The following is a 19,478-nucleotide window of genomic DNA, read 5'->3' on the forward strand; positions in this document are numbered from 1 at the left end:
ATAACTCCAGGTTATTATCTGAAAATCTTATCTTGGGATCTTCTGATAAGGTCAAGAAAGTGCTATTATCAATGAGTATTACTGAAAAGAAAACCCCAGAGACAACTGTAGAGAAATCTGGTGTAATTCAGAGGTCTCAAATTTTTTGGTCTCAGAATCCCTACATATGCTTAAAAATTACTGAGGATCTCAAAAAGCTTTCGTTTATGTGGGTTATATCTATTTATACCTATCATTTTGGAAATTAAAACTGAGAAGTGTTGGAAATATTTATTTATTCATTCCTTTAGAAATAAGTATAATGAGGTGCCTGTGTGGCTCAGTTGGTTAATCCTCTGCCTTCCACTGAGGTTATGATCTCGGGGTCCTGGGACTGAGCCCTGTGTCTGGCTCAGGCCTCAGCAGGGAGTCTGCTTTTCCCTCTGTCTCCATGCACCCCCCAATTGCTCTCTCTCTCTAATAAATAAAAATCTTAAAAAAAAAAAGAATAATAAACCCATTAGATGTTAACATTCTAACAAAAAATAATACTTAAAAAAAACAAAAATAAGTGAGAATGGCATTATTTTATATTTTTTGGAAATCTCTTTTGTGTCTGGCTTAAGAGCAGGCAGCTGGATTCTCATATCTACTTTTTTTAAAAGATTTTATTTATTTATTTGAGAGAGAGTGAGAGAAACAGAGCACAAGGTGGGGGTGGGGGAGGGTCAGGGTCAGAGGGAGAAGTAGACTCCCTGCTGAGCAGGAAGCTCGATGTGGGGCTCGGTCCCCGGACCCCAGGATCACGACCTGAGCCAAAGGCAGATGCCCAACCAACTGAGCCACCCAGGCTCCCCTCATATCTACTTTTGTATTCAATCTTTTGAGATATCACAAATCGTGTGGCCTCCAGAAAACACCACTGTATAGCTGTGAGAGAATGAAAGTGAAAAAGGTAAATAATGTTCTATTATTATTATGAAAGTAGTTTCAACTTTGGGGGCTCTCTGAAAGAGGTTAGGAGAGCCTCAGAGGTCTCCAGATCATACTTTGAGAACCACTGCTGTAACATCATGCTTCTGATGGCACAGAGCACAACACTGTGTGGAAAACCAAGAAAAATTCCAAATCAAAAAGAAGAGTTGGATTTCAAATTCTAATTCTAAATCAGTTATATCTTAACCAATTTACTTTGCTTAAACTTCTTTTTTATGTTTACATGAGTGTTACATGATTTAAAAATCCATGCTTGAATAAGTCTAAAAGAATTCATTCAATAGGTATAAAATAAAAATTGTATGTGATAAGAAAACCATTTATCATAGTTTACTGGCAATGTTTTTCTTTCTTTTGGTACATAAAATAATGGTATGTCTTATAATCGATGGTGCCAGAGATTCAATTAAATATAGCAAATATTATAAGGTCAAATTTGTCTCATATTCCCCTCATGGGGAGGAATCTGGATGTTACTGGAATTTTTAACCACAAGTAACAATGGAACTGAAAACACCAATTACAATGCAATTAAAATGTTTGAAGAAAATACTTTAAATGGGAAATATTTAATTTAGCATTACACATTTTCAGAATGATATTCCTAGTAAATGGAATAGTGAAATATCTTTGACTTATTCTCACAGTGAAATGTTCTGTTTTTATAGGTAAATAAAATTTTGATTTGAAAAGCTGACACTACTCTTTAATCTTTAAATTTGTATTTATTTGTAGGCTTAAAATAGTATATCATAAGCTTTAAATGAAGTGCAGGTATAGTGTAGATTTTTCTATAGTGGTTAATTATACTTCACCTTTAATCATTTGTAGCATTTGAAAGTGCTCTATGAACACAAAAAACCCAAAAATATTCAGAATAACTATTTACTAAATATAGTATTCATCATTCTAACTCACTTACCTGGACTGTTTTTGTGGAATGATCTGCATGATTTAAAGTCGTTCTATCAGTATCTGGATCAGACTCTGTCTGCCTCAGGGAAGTACGCTTTTTCTTTGTAAGGTCTGCATCTCTATTGTATGAGTATCCAAGTTTGGAAGTAGGAGATAAACTTGGTTTTTTGATCGGTGATTCAGGATCTGATCTGTACTCTAAGGGTCTAGAATTCTCTAATTTTTCTCTCTCCAAGTTATTACTGATGTCTAGAGTCTGAAGCTTTTGTTCCTCTCTCTCCTCACAAATAAAGGGTGGAGACACATCCTTCTTCTTATCACTGACATATAAGTCACTTAATTCTAAAGTCTCAGCTTTCAGTGATCTCTTCTTGCCTAACAGAACTTGTGCGTGGGTCGCATCTATACTGTAACATATTCCAGGGTCATCGGATCCTGAAGTCCTTCCAGAGCTCTGCTGGGACTTTTGGGGTTCTGTGTCACTTTTAGTCCTGCGACAGTAAGGGGAGGCTGTGCTTGGACTAAGATGATCATCAGGAGTCTGATGTTCACTTTCTGACTCTCCAACCCCACTATCATTTACAAATACAGAGTCGTCTTGTGATAAGAAGTCGACTGCTCCGCTGGTAGGTTGCTGCAGTTCAGGCTCCCGTTTCAGATCACTAAGCTCAGCATAAAATTTTTCCTGATCAACAGAACTGTTTGTATCTGTTTCATAGTTTCCAACTTTATATGTGCTTTTACTGCTGTTCTCCTCTATCTGGACAACATTCAGTTCTTGGCCACTGAAATGTGCCCTGATTTGATAGAGGTAAGTCATAACAGTCAGTTTGTCAGGAATTGCTAATAAAACCATATCAGAAGGTTCCAACAACCGGGAAATTCCTATGCTGGCAAATCCATCATATGCCTTCAAAGAAAGGAAAAACAAAGATATATTGAATAGTTCAAATAATCCATGCACTTTAAAAACAGCAGAAGAATAGATATTAGTTAGACATATTGTGGTGAATGTTACTGAATCATTATGCTGCACACCTAGACCTAATATAATGTTATGTGTTAATTATACTTCAATAAAAAAGTTAAAAAATAAAGTTTAGTTCTCATTTAAAAGAAAGCAAAATTTTAATGGATTTTGTTGTTGTTGTTGGAGGGCATACTCCATTACTGATATAACTGATACAGAAACAGAACAAAATTCCATGTCAGAAATTTGTAAAAGTAGGGTAGGTACAAGAAAAAAAGTTTCTTAACTGATAACAATTGAAATGCTCTTTTCCAATAAAGAAAATAAGCAAAATTTAGAATTAAAACAAAAAAACTTAGAATCAATTTTTATAAGGAACTAAGGTATAAAGAAATAATAATCTGGAGTTTTATCATTCCTATCAACGTCTCTTTAACATGTTCATATAACTGCAGTGATTTGTGAAGAAAAAGGATAGCTACATATCCCCAAAGAACTAATCCTAGATTACCTGGTATAAAATACAAATTATTTAAGCCTAGAAATGTAGACACATTTTCTAAATGCCCAATTAAGACTGATTTTCATAATGATAAGAGTGACTGCATTTTTACTTCATCCATTTTGGAAACAATGAAATGTTTTGAGTAGTACAACTTAGTTGAGAATGTGAGGCTGCATTGTATTATTTTTGTTAGCCTTTAAATGACTGTGGCACATCAGGTTTTTCTAGTTTTGAAGAATCAAAGCTGTTTCTCAATTTACAATTAATTATTACTATCCTGAACTAACCCTTTAAAACAGCACTGTGTTGCTAGGAAGCATTAAAAATACGGTTAAAGTTTCAGTTATACCCTCTGAAAAGATATTGACCCTCTAGTTGTATTCTCACTTTGGAATATAAAATGTCTGTCTTTGTAACAACCTAGATATAGGATCATAATTCAAAGTTTTTCTTAAAAGAAAGGTTAGGGAACTATGTAACAATTTAGAAAGAATTACTCTTTTGCACTTACATGTTAAAGTGCATTTTTACCTTTGAATTTAATCCTTGTCTCATATTCTTCCTGTAGTTTAATAAATGTTGTGGAAGAAGAAAGAAAATGAAAAATAAATTGCAATATTAAAACCTCTTCAATTTTCACAGCACTATGTTTCATAATATAGGTACCTCAAAATATTTACTCAAGAGAATGGCTCAGTTGGTGTGCATGTTTAGGCCTGTTTGTTATTTTACATGTTTTAGGAAAATTAAAGTCATTTTCCTCCTCATGTGTCTTGACAACTTGATTGACAGACATCAATTGCAGACCATCATGAAAAGCACCACAGGCAGTATTTTAAACATTTCCCAATTATCTAAAAAACTGACATGCTGGTTAAGATCGTATGTCACAGGTAAATACCTTTTTTATTTGGCACTTTTTACAGACCTGGGAAAATGATTAGCTTCCTTGTGGGGAATCTCCTGCTAATGTTTTGCTTCATGCAGCAATTCATTTATGCACACTAACTGCACTAAAAAAAAAAACATTTAAAAACAAACCAGCTTTCTTGTAAGCGAGGTCAAGATTTTATGAAGGAATTTTCCCATAGGTTAACCTCTTTTCCTGTGATAAATCACCTGTCTTTTTAGCTGTTTGGGTGTGGAGAAAAAGAAGAGGTCTTTCAAAGAAAATTGTCTTATTCATTCCTAGATGTTATTTAATTGGTAAGGATGAGTTTCTGCCAGTTATGTTATGCATCTGCATGGAACTTAAGACACAGGCATTGTTTCTCTCACTGCCTTAAGTCCAATTAAGGGCAGACGGGGTTATCGGGAAGAACTGTATGAAGCCGGAAATAAACCTGCAGGTAGCAACTGATACTCAACGTAGATATCAGGTAGGAAGTTGCGAAGTGATGAAAAGGAAAGATTGTATAACAATTATTTATTCAACTGTTCAATGAATAGGATCATCTAAATTAAAACCCTTTTAAAAAGCCATAAGTATCTGCCTTGGAAGATCTGAGAAAAAATTTAATAGGATATTCTTCTCTACATAGCAATACATAAACCCAAGACATGCTTATCATTATTACTGAAAAAATAATGTAAAGAAGTATGACCTAAGCTATAAGGCAAATCTCCTTACTCTTAAAAATACACAGCTGAGTACAATCAACAATGTTTCCTTTTCAACATTTCAAACAGTTATTTAAAAAGCTTCACTTTATAAAAATAATAATGGTTTATTTTATAACACTTTTGTCTGCATTTAAATTAGCTTAGTATTTTATTCAAATGCAATGCAGGCATATAACTCTCATATCTGAAGATATAATTTAATTGATGAAAAAACAGGCATTTCACTTTGACAGATATAAGCTCTCCAAAATTATACAAAAAATAATTCATGAGAATGACTTACTCTGTAGCATGCCCACCATAGATGTGATTTCTATAAAGGAAAATATCCTGATATTTTAAGATTACCTTTTTTGATGATATATTTCAGTAAAAAAACTGACAGTTTTAAAATGTATTTCTCTAGGCCAGCATCATGCATTTGTAAAGAAAAAGGGTTTTCTAATGACAATGCAAATTTTTGGGTTCAGAGAGCAATAAAAGTAAAAAATTTGTTGACTTAAATTCTCATCTGCTAACTGAACTTCTATCAAGATTCCCTTTATAGATTTTTTAAACACTGGTGGTTTCAATTATCTAATTTAAAGTAGAATGAAAACATTAGTCCAGACTAGAGGTTATTGAACACTTTGTTCCCTGAATCCTTTTGGTAATGAACCCCTTCTCAGAACAATCCTTTATGTTTTTAAAACACACAGGATTACAGAAGAAACCAATTATATGAAAAATAAAACTATGAAAAATATTAGTAAAATTGAATTTGAGAAACAGCAAGACATGTGCTTTTTATGACTGTATTAACAACTGTAATTCTGAAGAAGTGATTAGCTTAAAAGATAGGTGAAGATATTACAACTGCAATGTGATATCAAAATATCTAAAATTCTCAAGGTGATAAAGTCTCAGGAATGGCTAACTTTATAGTGGTAAGTTGCCTAAATTCATAATTGAAGAAATACTAAATTTCATTTAAAGAACTAAGAAAATAAAACCCATTTTCCCCCCTAGTCAGGTTCAAGAACCACCTGGATTCTATCCATATCTCCCAGATTAAGAACTCCTATTCTAAAACAACATATTTCATGAACTTTTCAGTTGAAGAATTCAATGCAACATAAAACACATTGAGTATCTGCTATATGCTGAGTTAGTGCTTCTCTCCTTTCTCATGTCACAGTGCACATACATGACTATAATACTGTACTGTGCACTGGGGTAAATAGCAAGTTAGCCTGTGGCCACAGTCAGCTGGCCCAAGGGCTTCTGGCAACTCAGCTCCACGCAGCTACCCAGAAGGCTGAAAGGATCAATATTCCCAACTGGGAAGCTCTGACCTCAGTATGCTAATTAATTTTGTGGAAAAACTGTACAGTCTATCAGAAAGTGAAAAAAAAAAAAAGAAAAAGTAAAAAAGAACCCAATGTTCATATCTTTTTGCTTCTAGGAATATATGCATTCTTTCTTGCATACCCATTATGCTCCTGCGCTCATCCCTTCCCAACAGATTTTTCTAAACTCATAATCATTTATGGTGTAACAGCTTTGGGTGCACTTTTTAAAAGCTAAATCTTGACTAAAAGCAATATGCTTTAATAAATATTTAACAGTTAATGAAGTCCATACACATATTAAAATCTGATGCCAGTCTGGCACTTGTGATCTTTAAAGGTTATGACAACTTAGAGTAAACAATGCATCCTATTTGAACTGCAGGAAGCAGACAACCTTCTGTGAGCTGCAGTTATGACTTCAGAAAACCACCTCAGTTTCCCCAAATTAACAAAAGCCACAGAGGAGTTGAATTTGAAATTATGTATTTTTTTCCTTGGCAATTCTTACCTTTTTGTTGTTCTCTTTAATATCTTGAGGATTCAGAGACTTGTAGTCACTGAGGGAGAAAATGGCACAGTAGGTACATACAGTATTTGATAAAAACAGCTGTTTTTAAAACAAACTGAACCTAAAAATTTGACATTCTATAATACCAAAGAGTAACTAGCAATTTCATAGCAATTCAATCAACAAAGCTAATAGTGTGGAAAATTAAGGAAATAAATAAATTAATAAATGAAAACAGTGATTACATGTTTCATTGCCTGAAGCTTTCCATCTAAAAGAGAAGTTAAGGCAGGGCACCAGAGACCAGTCTTGACAACCAAATTTACCATGAGGTAATCCCTTGTTGTCAATGTACAAAGAGCTAACGGCTTATTTGTCTCATCTCATTTTAACAGCCACACAATTTTCATAATAATTTGAAGTCAGTTCTTTGTATGAAGTTAAAAGGGAAAAAATATTTTTTTTTAGAGAGAAAGACTGGTTTTAGGCATTCAGAAGGGAGAACTTTTCTTTCCTCAAAAACAAAGGTATGGGTAATAAACATAAAAAGTCAACTATTTTAGGACACATGTTAAGAAATTATGTTTTTAAAAAAAAAACCTGTCTATTATTTACAAAATATTTCTAGGGAATGGAAAATGTTTCTACTTACATTAAATCTGGTCTAAAGTGGTGTAATATTGCACAAAAAGATAAACCATTTCTCCACGATGTAGTAAAATTAGTGATTTTCACTCCCCGATAGTTTTTTGTAACTTCTTTGCACCATACAAGCAATGACTGACTAGCATTTGGCTTTCGCCCCAAAACAGGACTTGGGATAGGACTCGGCTAGAAAAAAGAAAAAGAGAAAAACACTAAAATAATTTAATGGAAGATGAAAATTAACATTAATTGACCTAACGAGATCATTTAAACCCTTTGATGTCAGTTTAGGTCTTTCAAAACTGTCAATTCAAGACAACTGTAACCTCTAAGAAGGAGACATGAATCTTAAGTTATTATCTTCAGTTTTAGCCTATGGCATTTGCCTGACAAGGATGTAGATATGCAAGATTTTAAACTCATACATAAGAACAAGCCAAGAGCTATACTGATGGAAACATTATATTAAAGTATTTAAATACTTAAATCTGAGTATCTGTGTAACTCTTATACCCTAAGAAATTTTCCTCAAATATAATCATGTACAAATATAGTTCCTTTCTGACTAGATTAAAAATAATGTATTTTGAAGTCTAACTGTAGCACAAATTGTTAGAGTGTGCTAGTGTGTGTTAGATCAAAATCCTAGTTTTAAAAAATGCAGTGATCATGCATTTTAGACGGCACAATGATAATCATACTCAGACATTTCTTATCTAAATTTAATGATGGCAAAACACATCTAGAGTTATTAGCACCAGTCAGGTATTGGTGGCAATACCACACAACAGGATGTAATTTGGATTTGCTCAAAATATCTTTTAATTATCACTGAGAGCTACTTTTGTAGGTCAGATAAGGACACGGATGTGTTAAATCTAAGTATATTATTTGGTTTCCCCCTTGTTCATATACTTAAAACAGTGATGACAAAACAAACAAACAAACGAACAAACAAAAAAACCCCAAATTAATAAGACTTTTAAACTTTCATTATTCTTAAAAACACATCACTTTCTTTTACTGAATAACAATCACATTTTGTGATGGTAACTTAAGAGGCTAGCACAACTGAAAACCATTAAGAAAACTAAAACTGCTATATGTTTCTGGATTTTAAATTTTGCTATCAGTGAAGAGTGCTGACTATAACCATAAAATAGAGGCCCTCTAAAATCAGGTGAAAGGGGAATGATTATTTGACTTTAATATCACTTAAGTTTAACAAGCAAACCATTCTTGCCACACAGCTTACTTAAGAAAGACCAATGATGCCCCCACTTGACAAAAACATGTTAGTGCCAAACAATTAAAAACATCAACTCCACATAATTGGGATTATGCACTCACCGTTCCTGTGAAAAAAACTCTAAGAAACACCAAGGATGTAATTTCTTATTTTTTAATCAATCATCAGATTAACAAGCTATTATATAAACAAACATGAATCTTGCAAATCTTGTTCTTTAAGGAATCACCTATACAAAATAAATGCTGAAAAAGTCACAGGCCATTAAATTCAATAAATTTGGATCACTTCTACTTAATATGAAGTAGGTAAAAATGGAATTCCCAATGTAATGAGCTGTTTACTTTATAGTAAGTAGATATTTTAACCATATCAATTTGACATGTATAGAAAGGAAATATTAAATATTTTTTCATCTAATGGTGACTTTCCACTATGATTTTCAAATTGTTCTGGTTACTTAACCTGGAAGTGGAATGGAGAATGGTCTATGGATGAGGCAGGGGATCAAAGAACTGTACACAAACATATTTTTTTCCTTAGACTTCCTATTATTTAAAGGATTGTCTTTAATAAAATGTTTTTCTTTACCAAACTATATTACTAAGGTACTGATTCATTCCAAGTATGAATAATAGGTACATGAGACAGATAATCTGCAACTACCATTACACTGATTCATTCCAGTTATCAGTAGCACATAGACAGGTAATGTACAGAAGTCTTTACCACCATCTAGAGTGGCTTTCTGTACTTAATAGGGAAAATATACCAGGTCATCATGATTATGAATATATCCTTGTTTCTAAGAAGGCTCAATATGAAAAGCCTAGAAGAACTAAACTAAACTTTGGATTTACCCCAACATAAACCCCTTGACTTAAAAAGATCTTACAGGGATGCTTACTGCACTGCCAAAGCAAAATAAGTCATTTGTAAATGAAGAAACTTGATAAAAATACAAGCCCTAAAATGGTCATATTGGTTGCAGAGAAAGAAGACTGAAGTAGAACCATCATACAATAAATCATCCACTTCAGGACAGCTCATCTTTCATCTAATATTTTGCAGAGGGTCATAAAGAAAGCAGTTAAATAATTTCAGAGCCTTTAGGATATTAATGAATGTAATTGCTTGTTTCTTGCTATAGCTGGCTCCTGATGTGGCACTTACTTCAATTCTCTATGTCTCCGTTTCTTCATCATTAAAATGGGGATTGCAATGGTACCTATCTCATGGTGTCACTGCAGTAACAGGACAGTCTCCCCATCCTTCCACCCATTATTGCTCATTACCACTCTCCCTTGATCACACTGAACTGTAGTAACCTCTTTGCTGTTCTTTAGATACCCAAGACATGGTCCCACCTTAGCGCCTTTGTACAGATTGCTCCATTTGCCTGCTCTCCTGTCAGATATCTGCATGGTTAACTCCAACGCAACCATCTTCATTATGCCTATTCTAACTATCCTATTTAATAATGCAACTCATCTCCATCATTCAACCTCAGTGACACACTCCTCACTACCTTACCTTGCTCTTTTCTTTCCATAGCACTTACCATCTTCTTATCGTCTATATAGTTTTTTGGTTATTACAAAAATATGCTTATTGGTCATGCTTACTGCTTATTACTTTGTCCATTCTCACCAAATAAAAGGGCTATGAAGATATGGATCTTAGTTTATTAACCTATCCCAAATGTCCATAAGTCCTGGCACATAGCTGGCACTCAATTAATACTGTTAAATAAATACTTGGCACAATGTACAGCACATAGAAACAACTCATTAAATGGTAATGGCATTTATTATTACTACAACCAATACACTACCAGCATTTGAATTCCCATCTTTGAGGGTCTTTTGGAAACTTCAAAGGCCATGAATTTCTTCAAGATTAGTTAAAAATACTTTTGCAAACAAAGTTTTAATTAGAAGATAGTCCTGACACTTTATGTGCAAAATGGGGCCCTTGGAATTCTTGGCAATGTATCTGTTTCTATGGGTTTGATGAAAAAAGCAGCTCTGAATGACTGTAATTTAGTGCTTTCCAAAGAAAGGAAGATACCAAAATCTGACCATTAATGGCAGAACCAAACTTTCAGATGTTGGAATGACTCTTTAAAAGTTCTTTCTTGGGGCGCCTGGGTGACTCAGTGGGTTAAAGCCTCTGCCTTTGGCTCAGGTCATGATCCCAGGGTCCTGGGACTGAGCCCCACACATCGGGGCTCTCTGCTCAGTGGGGAGCCTGCCTTCTCCGCCCCCTCTCTGCCTGCCTCTCTGCCCACTTGTGATCTATGGCTGTCAAATAAATAAATAAATAAATAAATAAAATCTTAAAAAAAAAATTTCTTTCTTCTATTTTTGCAGTGACTGGTTATATGACAAGGTATTTTTATTTACCACACTGGGAAAATAAGGCACAGATATTACAGTTATCTTTTTTTATGCACCAAAAAAGGAAATTTCTAATGACCATTTCTAATTATAATTATGGGCAGATTAATCAGAATCTGATTTTGATTAACTTATCTGCTTAACTAGGTAATCCTTCCAGTTCTTTCTCCATCAAGCTACTCTACGGATGACATTGTACCAATCTTAGCTTAACCAAGAACTACAATTCGATGTCAACCAGAGCCAGTTTGAAGTGCTGATAGGAAAGATGAAATAGGACTTGAAACCACTGTTTCACTTAACAGTTCTATTATCTAGTATAGATAATTTTAATGTATTGTTTCTGTTAACATAGCATTTTACACATTAACGGTACTAAGGCCACCTAGTTATTCCTGCTATCAATGGCAACAGGATTGGTTTTAGAAAACCTAGTCAATAACTTGTTAGAAAATTTCCTAAATTTTAACAGCTACAAGAAATCTCAATTCCATTTTTTTCTGTTCTACCCCTCTCACTATAGTTGCTTTCTCTTTGCTCTTTCCCCTTCTTCCACTGATAGAAGCACATATATATTCCTCTAGGTATTGCTCTAAATAGTTTTCTCTTTCCACACTTTGAGCTGATTCACTCCCAGGATTTCAACTATCACTTCCATGCAGATGATTCCCAAATACACATTTATAGTTCAAACTATCTCACGTTGACATTTCCAGCTGGCCGTCCTTCCTGCCATATAAAATTCAAACTCAATATGTTCAAAACCATAATTATAATCTTTCCTTACAACCTGCTTCATTTTCACTATGTTTACAAATAATACTACTATTGTCCCAATTGTCTAGACTTTAAATCATAGACTCAGCTTTGACCTCTTCCTTCCCCTACTATCCTTTATTAATTAATCCATGGGAAACTTTTATCCTATTGTTGTAATCTATCTTCTTTTGCATAGCTATTGCAAAATCTTCCTTCTTCCAAATTCTCCCTTATCTGATTCACTGCCATACCAACAATCTTAAAAGCACAGGTCAAAGCCTCTCATGACTCTTAAACATATAAAATGATGTTAAAATACTTCTCAGCAAAGAATCCCAAATCATTTTTTAATATTTCTGCTCTCCAGGAATGATTCACCATTCTCTAGAATTACTATGCTTTCCTCCTTAGCCTCAGCATCCCCACTTCCTGTCTCTGATTGTACAGACTGTCACCTCACTTGGAGTATCTTCTGTCCCTACAATTACATTCTTTCAAGATTATGTACAGCTGTCATCTTGCACATGAAATCTCTTTCCAACTCCAATTAGTAGGAATTTTCTATATTTCTTTGACTCTCATATAGAATTTTTACTGTGTTATTTCTTCTATCCACAAAAAGACTTATTAATTTTTCATTAATCTATATTCTGAGCACTTACTATGTCCCACAAACAATGGTAAAAACCTCACATGGGTTAGCTCATTAAATCCTCATAACTCCTTTGAGGTAAGTGCTATTACTCCCAATTTCAACTGAGGAAACTGAAGTTACACAGCTAGAAAGTGAAGGAGTGAGAATCTATACCAAGGTGTTCCCACTCCAGAGCCTGTGCTCTTCAGCAATGTGCATTTCACATTTCAAGATAATATAGTTTTAGGACCTCAATAGAAACTATAATATCTTGAGAAGTTGCCTTAGTCAATTTCTTAGATGACTGACTGCCCTGTGTATATTAAACTGATTCCAAAAAGGCAATTAATGCAAACAATTTAAACTCTAGGAGCATTTAGTTAATAAAACCCTTTATCCATCCTTTGGATTTTAGATTTTTGGTTGGAACTAGAACTAGAACTATGTAAGTCCAGAGCAGTGAAATGTACACTAGCATTGCTAGAATTGTAGGACATTTTGGTCTCCCTACTGCTGATTCTGGGAGTCTTCCCCCAATTACTACAAATTTTTTAAAATTTATTTGAGAGAGATAGAGAGAAAGTGAGAGAGAACAAGCGAGGGAGTGCGCAAGCAGGAAGAGGGGCAGCGGAGAGCATCTTCACGCAGACTCCCTGCTGAGCCAGGATCCAATGCAGGGCTTGATCTCATGACCCAGGAGATTATGAACTGAGAGTTAGATGCTCAACTGACTAAACCATCCAGGCACTCCCAATTATTATAAATTTCTGAAAACTGAGGAATCTGTGGATAAATCTTAATATTTGGTGAGCCCAAAACAATAGCAGTGGTAAAAATAAGAACACTTGTATTGTACTATTTATTCTTTTTCAAAGTATTTTCATTTAAATAATTTCATTTTATTCACATAGTAAAATTGAGTTAAGTTTTGTTATTTTACTACTTAGGCAATTAGAAAGATTATGCTATAGTTAATAATAGGAGGAACTTCTGCAGGTAATTTATTAGAATGAATATGAAAATTTAAGGAAACTGCTGAATACAAAAAAAAAAACAGTATACAAAAACCAACTGCATTCCTACATACCAACAAAAGCAGTTAGAAATTTAAATTTTTAAGACTATTCATGGTGGCAAATAAAACAAGTACTAAGGAATAAATCTACAAATAATGCACATGAGTGTTATTAAAAAACTATCAAACTTTACTGTGAGAAAATAAAGAAGTCTTAAAGAGAGGAAGAAATATACCATATCCATGGATTATAAGACACAATTGTAAAGATAACGATTATTTCTACAGAGAAAGGGTTAAGTAAAAGACCTAAGCCCTTCATGAGGAAATGACCTGGAGTTTACCTTCTAGCAATGTTCCCACAGAAATATATTGGATTAGATCAATGTGAAAGGTCAAGTTTGTTACCAGGCTACATTATTTATTGTAAAAATGACCCTCGCTTGGTGGACTGCATCTAGACTTGGAAACTTGTCAATAAACTATAAATGGCCGTAGCTTCCCTGTGTGATTCTTGTACTCAAATGTGTCCCTTGAGAGATCTAATAGTGATATGTACAGGCTATTACAAGAATGTATATCTTATAAATCACAGTCCACGCTTCCCATCTTACAACTGGACAGTTCATGGGGACCTGAAATAGAGAAATGCAGATCTGATGCTATAATGCTAATGTATTTCCTGCCCTCCTATAAAGCTAAGTAACCTAGTGCCAAATTATTTTATATACACACACACACACACACACAGGGCTTATATTTAGAATGAAAATTTGCTCTATCACATTAGTATTCAAAGAGCTGCACAAGGCACTACTACACAATTCTCCCCAGAAAGGCTAAAATAAAAACTTTCAATTAAAATGAAATTAAAATTTTAATGAAATTAAAAATACCAAGTGTTGACAAGGATGTGGAGCAAAGGGAGCTTATACAGAGCTGATGGGAAAATTCTGGCATCATCTATTATGGTAAATCTGAAGATGTGCATATGCTATGACCCAGCAATCTTGGGTTTATAACCTACAGAAATTCATGCTTACACAAGATAGAACACACGTTCAAAAAAGTTTTGACAGCAGCACTGTTTACAACTTCCCAGATCTGAAAACAATCCAAATGTTCATCAACAATAGAATAGACCTTAAAATTGTGGTCTATTCTGACAGTGAAATACTTCACACACACATAGAGACAGAGAAAGAGAGACAGAGAGAGGGAGAGAGGAAGTGAGGGAGGGAGGGAGAGCAATTGAGAGAAATACAGAACACACCTAATCCTAACGCATACTACTGAACAAAAGAAAACAGGTTCAAAATCATATATACATACCATATGATTCCATTTATATAAAATGAAAAACCAAGCAAACCTAAACTACATTGTTAAAGGATTTGTACTTAAAACTTCTGGAGAGATTTCAAAGATCTAATTCTTTTGTTGTTTACACAGATGTTCACTTAAAATAATTTTCTCAAGCTGTGTACTATGTTTTATGTATCTTCTGTATATGTTTCACATTCATTTCTGTTTTACAGCAAAAAAGTTTAAGAAGAATATTGGAACTGCTGGCATTAAAATGATGAAATAAAGATGGTGCCGTCCCCATTCAATCTGAAAATCACCTAAAGGTAACAAGGGTAACAAAAAACAAAAGTAAACCTTTTTTCAGCCTGAAGTAGGAGACATAATGTAACCCTAACATGCAATATATGAGGATGTTTAAATAAATCAATAACCAAGTTCCCAAATTACAAGAATCACCTATAAATAAAACAAAGAAGACAGAACTCATACAGTACAAAAAATTTAAAAGTAGAAAGCATAATTATAAAATAGGATTTCAGAACCAAGACCAAATATATCTAATACTTATGTAGACTAGAGAAGGTAGAAATAGGTCCACATACAATAGCAGTAGAGAAAAGGATGAACTTAAGGACTTGTGTGAAAAGATTGGTGGTAATAATACCAAGTGTCACTCTTATATGTGTAACCAAATATGACAACATTTGGAAGATCTGCTGCATGACTTGAGCAATCAATATTTTCCAATGAGCAATGCATGATGTTACAAAACCATGCATCAACAAAATACCCATTTCAAAATTCAAGATAAACCAAGTTATGATTTCAGATTCCACATGGCAAATAAAAAAATTATCATTTGTGAATTTTGGTGTAGTATCAAAGAAGGCAATTCACAATTATTTAAAAATCCATTAAAATTCTTTTTACTGTTCCAACTATAAAACATGTGGGTGAGGTCGGATTTCCTTCTTATACTTCAACCAAACAGCATATTTACAACAGATTAAATACCAAAACTATCTTCTACTAAGCCAGGGATTAGAGTATGGCAAAAATTTCATTCTTTTTACTAAATTGTTTTTGCTTTGGTAAATATAGTCATTTTTCATTAAAAATGTTATTTATGTTAAAATACATGTAATGGTTTACTATTATTTTATTTTATTTTTTATTATTTATTTTTTAGATTTTATTTATTTACTTGACAGAGAGATAGCAAAAGTAGGCAGAGAGGCAGGCAGAGGGAGAGGGAGAAGCAGGCTCTCCACTGAGCAGGGAGACCCATGCGGGGCTCGATCCCGGGACCCTGGGATCATGACCTGAGCCAAAAGCAGCGACTTAACTGACTGAGCCACCAAGGTGCCCCGGTTTATTATTTTAAATGAATTAATATATTTTTAAGTTTTCCCAATTTTTAGTTTCTAATATTATAAGTACCAATAGGTATAACTCACATAAAAACTCTTTGAGTCCTGAATAACTTATTTTGTAAAAGATTTATTTGAAAGAGAGAGCAAGTGAGACCGAGAGGGGGAGGGAGGTAGAGGGAGAGAGAGAGTACAAGTGCACAAGCTAAGGGAGGGGCAGAGGAAGGAGACTCCTTGCTGAGCAGGGAGCCTGATGTGGGGCTCAATCCCAGGACCCCTGCATCACGACCTGACCCAAAGACAGACACTTAACTCACTGAGCCACTCAGGTGCCCCTTTATTTTTTATTTTTTAGAAAGACAGAGAATGAGTGTGAGTGGGGGCAGGGAGGGTCAAAGGGAGACTCTTAAGCAGGCTCCATGCCCAGCACGGAGCCAATATGGGGCTGAATCTCATGACCCTGAGATTACAACCTGAGTCAAAAATCAAGAGTTGGTTGTTAAACTGACAGAACCATCCAGGCACCCCCAAAACATTTTTATTATGGTAAAATACACAGAATTCAGTATTTGCCATCTTAACCATTTTTAAATGTACAGTTTTGTGGTATTGACTATATTCCTACTGTTGTGCAACCATCACCACTGTCCATCTCTAGAACAATTTTCACCTTGCAGAACTGAAACTCTATACCCATTGAACAATAATTCCCCACTTCCCCTCTCCCACAGCCCCTGGCAAGAACAATTCTACTTTCTGCGTCTACAATTCTGACTACTCTAGGTATCTTATATAAGTGGAATCATACATATTTATCATTTTGTGACTGGCTTATTTCACTTAGCACAATATCCTCAAGATCACCCATGTTGTATATGTCAGAATCTCCTCCTTTTTTATTTTTAAAAGATTTTATTTATTTATTTGACAGAGAGAGAGAAAGATCACAAGTAGGCAGAGAGGCAGGCAGAGAGAGAGGGGGAAGCAGTCTGAGCAGAGAGCCGGATGCGGGGCTCGATCCCAGGACCCTGAGATCATGACCTGAGCTGAAGGCAGAGGCTTAACTCACTGAGCCACCCAGGCGCCCCTCTCCTTCCTTTTTAAAACTAAACAATATTCCATTGTATGTATATATCACATTTTATCCATTTATCTGTTGAAGAACACATGGGTTGCTTCCACATTTTAGCTATTGTGAATAATGCCGCTATAAATGTGAGTGTACAAATATCTCTTTAAGATCCTGCTTTCAAGTCTTTTGAGTATACATCTAGAAGAAAAATCGCTGGATTATATAGTAATTCTATTTTAAACTTTTTGAGGAATATCTATAGTGTTTTCCATAATGGTTGCAGCCCCTGATCAGATACATAATCTGGAAATATCTTCTAATATTATGTAGGTTGCCTTTTCATTCTGTTGATTGTGTCCTTTCATGCATATAAGTTTTAGATTTTCATGAAGTCCAATTTGTCTATTTTTTCTTTGTTACTTGTGCCTTTGATTTCTAGGAATTTACTCTCAAATCCAAACTCGTGAAGCTTCTACCCTATATTCTCTTCTGAGAGTTTTATAGTTTTAGCTCATTCATTCACGTCTTTGATCCATTTGGAATTAATTTTGTATAGGGTGATAGGTAAGGATCTAATTTCATTATTTTGCAAGCAGATATTCAGTTTTTGCAGAACCATTTGTTGAAAAGACAATACTGTCTCCACTGAAAGCACTTGGCACCCTTGTTGAAAATCATTTGATCAAATATGCAAGGGTTTATATCTGGGTTCTCTATTCTATCCCATTGTCCTGTATGTCTGTCTTTATGTCAGCTCCGCATTGTTTTGATTACTGTAGCTTTGTAGTTAAGTTTTGAAATCAAGAAGTGTGAGCCCTCCAAAATTATTCTTTTTCAAGATTGTTTGGCTCTGTGGGGTATCCTGAGATTCCATATAAATTTTAGAGAGGATTTTTCTAATTTTGCAAAATACTTTTTAGGATTTTGATGGAGATTGCATTAAATCTGTAGATCATTTTGGGTAGTACTGACACTTTAACAATATTAAGTCTTCCAGTTCATAAACATGTCTTTCCATTTATTCATGTCTTCTTTAATTTTTTAAGAAAATCTTCTTTATTTATTTGACACAGAGTGAGTGAGTGCAAGTGAGAGCACAAGTAGGCACTGCAGCAGGCAGAGGGAGAGGGAGAAGTAGGCTCCCCACTGAGCAGGAAGCCTGATGCAGGGCTCCATCCCAGGACTCTGGGATCATGACCTGAGCAGAAGGTAGATGCTTAACTGACTGAACCGCCAGGCACCCCATTGTGTCTTTTTAAATTTATTTTATCATTGTTTCCTACTTTTCAGTGTACAAGTCTTTCACTTTCTTAGTTAATTCCTAGGTATTTTATTCTTTTTGATACTACTGGAAATGGAACGGTTTTCTTAATTTCCTTTTCATATTGGTCATTGTTACTGATAAAAATGCAACTTATTTTTGTGTTCGCTCTGTAACCTTTGCTGAGCTCATTTATTCTAGTAATATTTTTTGTGGGGAATCTTTGAGGTTTTCAATCATCTATGCAGAGGGATAATTTTACTTCTTCCAGTCCCATTTGGAGCCTTTTTTCTTTTTCTTTCTTAACTGCTCTAATGAGTACTTCCAGTATTACACTGAGCAGAAGTGGAGAGAGTAGGCATCCTTGCTTTGTTCCTGATTTTAGAGCAAAAGCTTTCAATCTTTCACCATTGAGAAGGATATCAACTGTGAGTTTTTCATATATGGCTTTTATTATCTTGAGGTAGCTCCCATGTATTCCAAGTTTGTTGAGTGTTTTATCATGAAAGGTTGATGAATGTTATTATATAGTTCTTCTGCATTTATCAAGATAATTATGCAATATCTATCCTTCATTACATTAATGCGCTGTTGATTGATTTTCATATGTTGAACCATCCCCACATTCCAGGAATAAATCCCTCTTGGTCACAATGTGCAATTCTTTTAATATGCTGCTGAATTGTTTGCTAGCATGTTGTTGAGGATTTGTGCATCAATATTTATAAGAAATACTGGTCAGTAGTTTCTTTTTCTTTTAGTGTTTTTGTCTGGCTTTGTTATGAAGGCAATGCTAGCCTTAAAGAATACGTTAGGAAGTGTTCACTCCTATTCAATTTTGGGGAAAACTTTGTGGATAATGTGTTTTATCTTCTTTAGATGTTTGGTTGAATTCACCAGTGAAGCCAAAAGGTCTAGGGCTTTACTATGTTGGAAAAT

General features: G+C 34.5%; 1 protein-coding gene across 10 annotated transcripts in view; it reads right to left on the reverse strand.

Annotated features, from left to right (window-relative positions):
- EHBP1 (EH domain binding protein 1) overlaps positions 1-19,478 on the reverse strand; it is a 356,920-nt gene that overhangs the window by 94,590 nt on the left and 242,852 nt on the right. For all 10 annotated transcript variants that reach the window (XM_047743935.1, XM_047743932.1, XM_047743933.1 and 7 more), the window contains 3 exons: positions 7,480-7,658; positions 6,828-6,876; positions 1,898-2,800 (listed from right to left, as the gene is read on the reverse strand). In XM_047743935.1, coding sequence (XP_047599891.1) covers positions 1,898-2,800; positions 6,828-6,876; positions 7,480-7,658 — 1,131 coding nt within the window. The remainder of the gene's footprint in view (positions 1-1,897; positions 2,801-6,827; positions 6,877-7,479; positions 7,659-19,478) is intronic.

Source organism: Lutra lutra, chromosome 9 (genome assembly GCF_902655055.1).
Source record: "Lutra lutra chromosome 9, mLutLut1.2, whole genome shotgun sequence".
Classification (NCBI taxonomy): domain Eukaryota; kingdom Metazoa; phylum Chordata; class Mammalia; order Carnivora; family Mustelidae; genus Lutra; species Lutra lutra.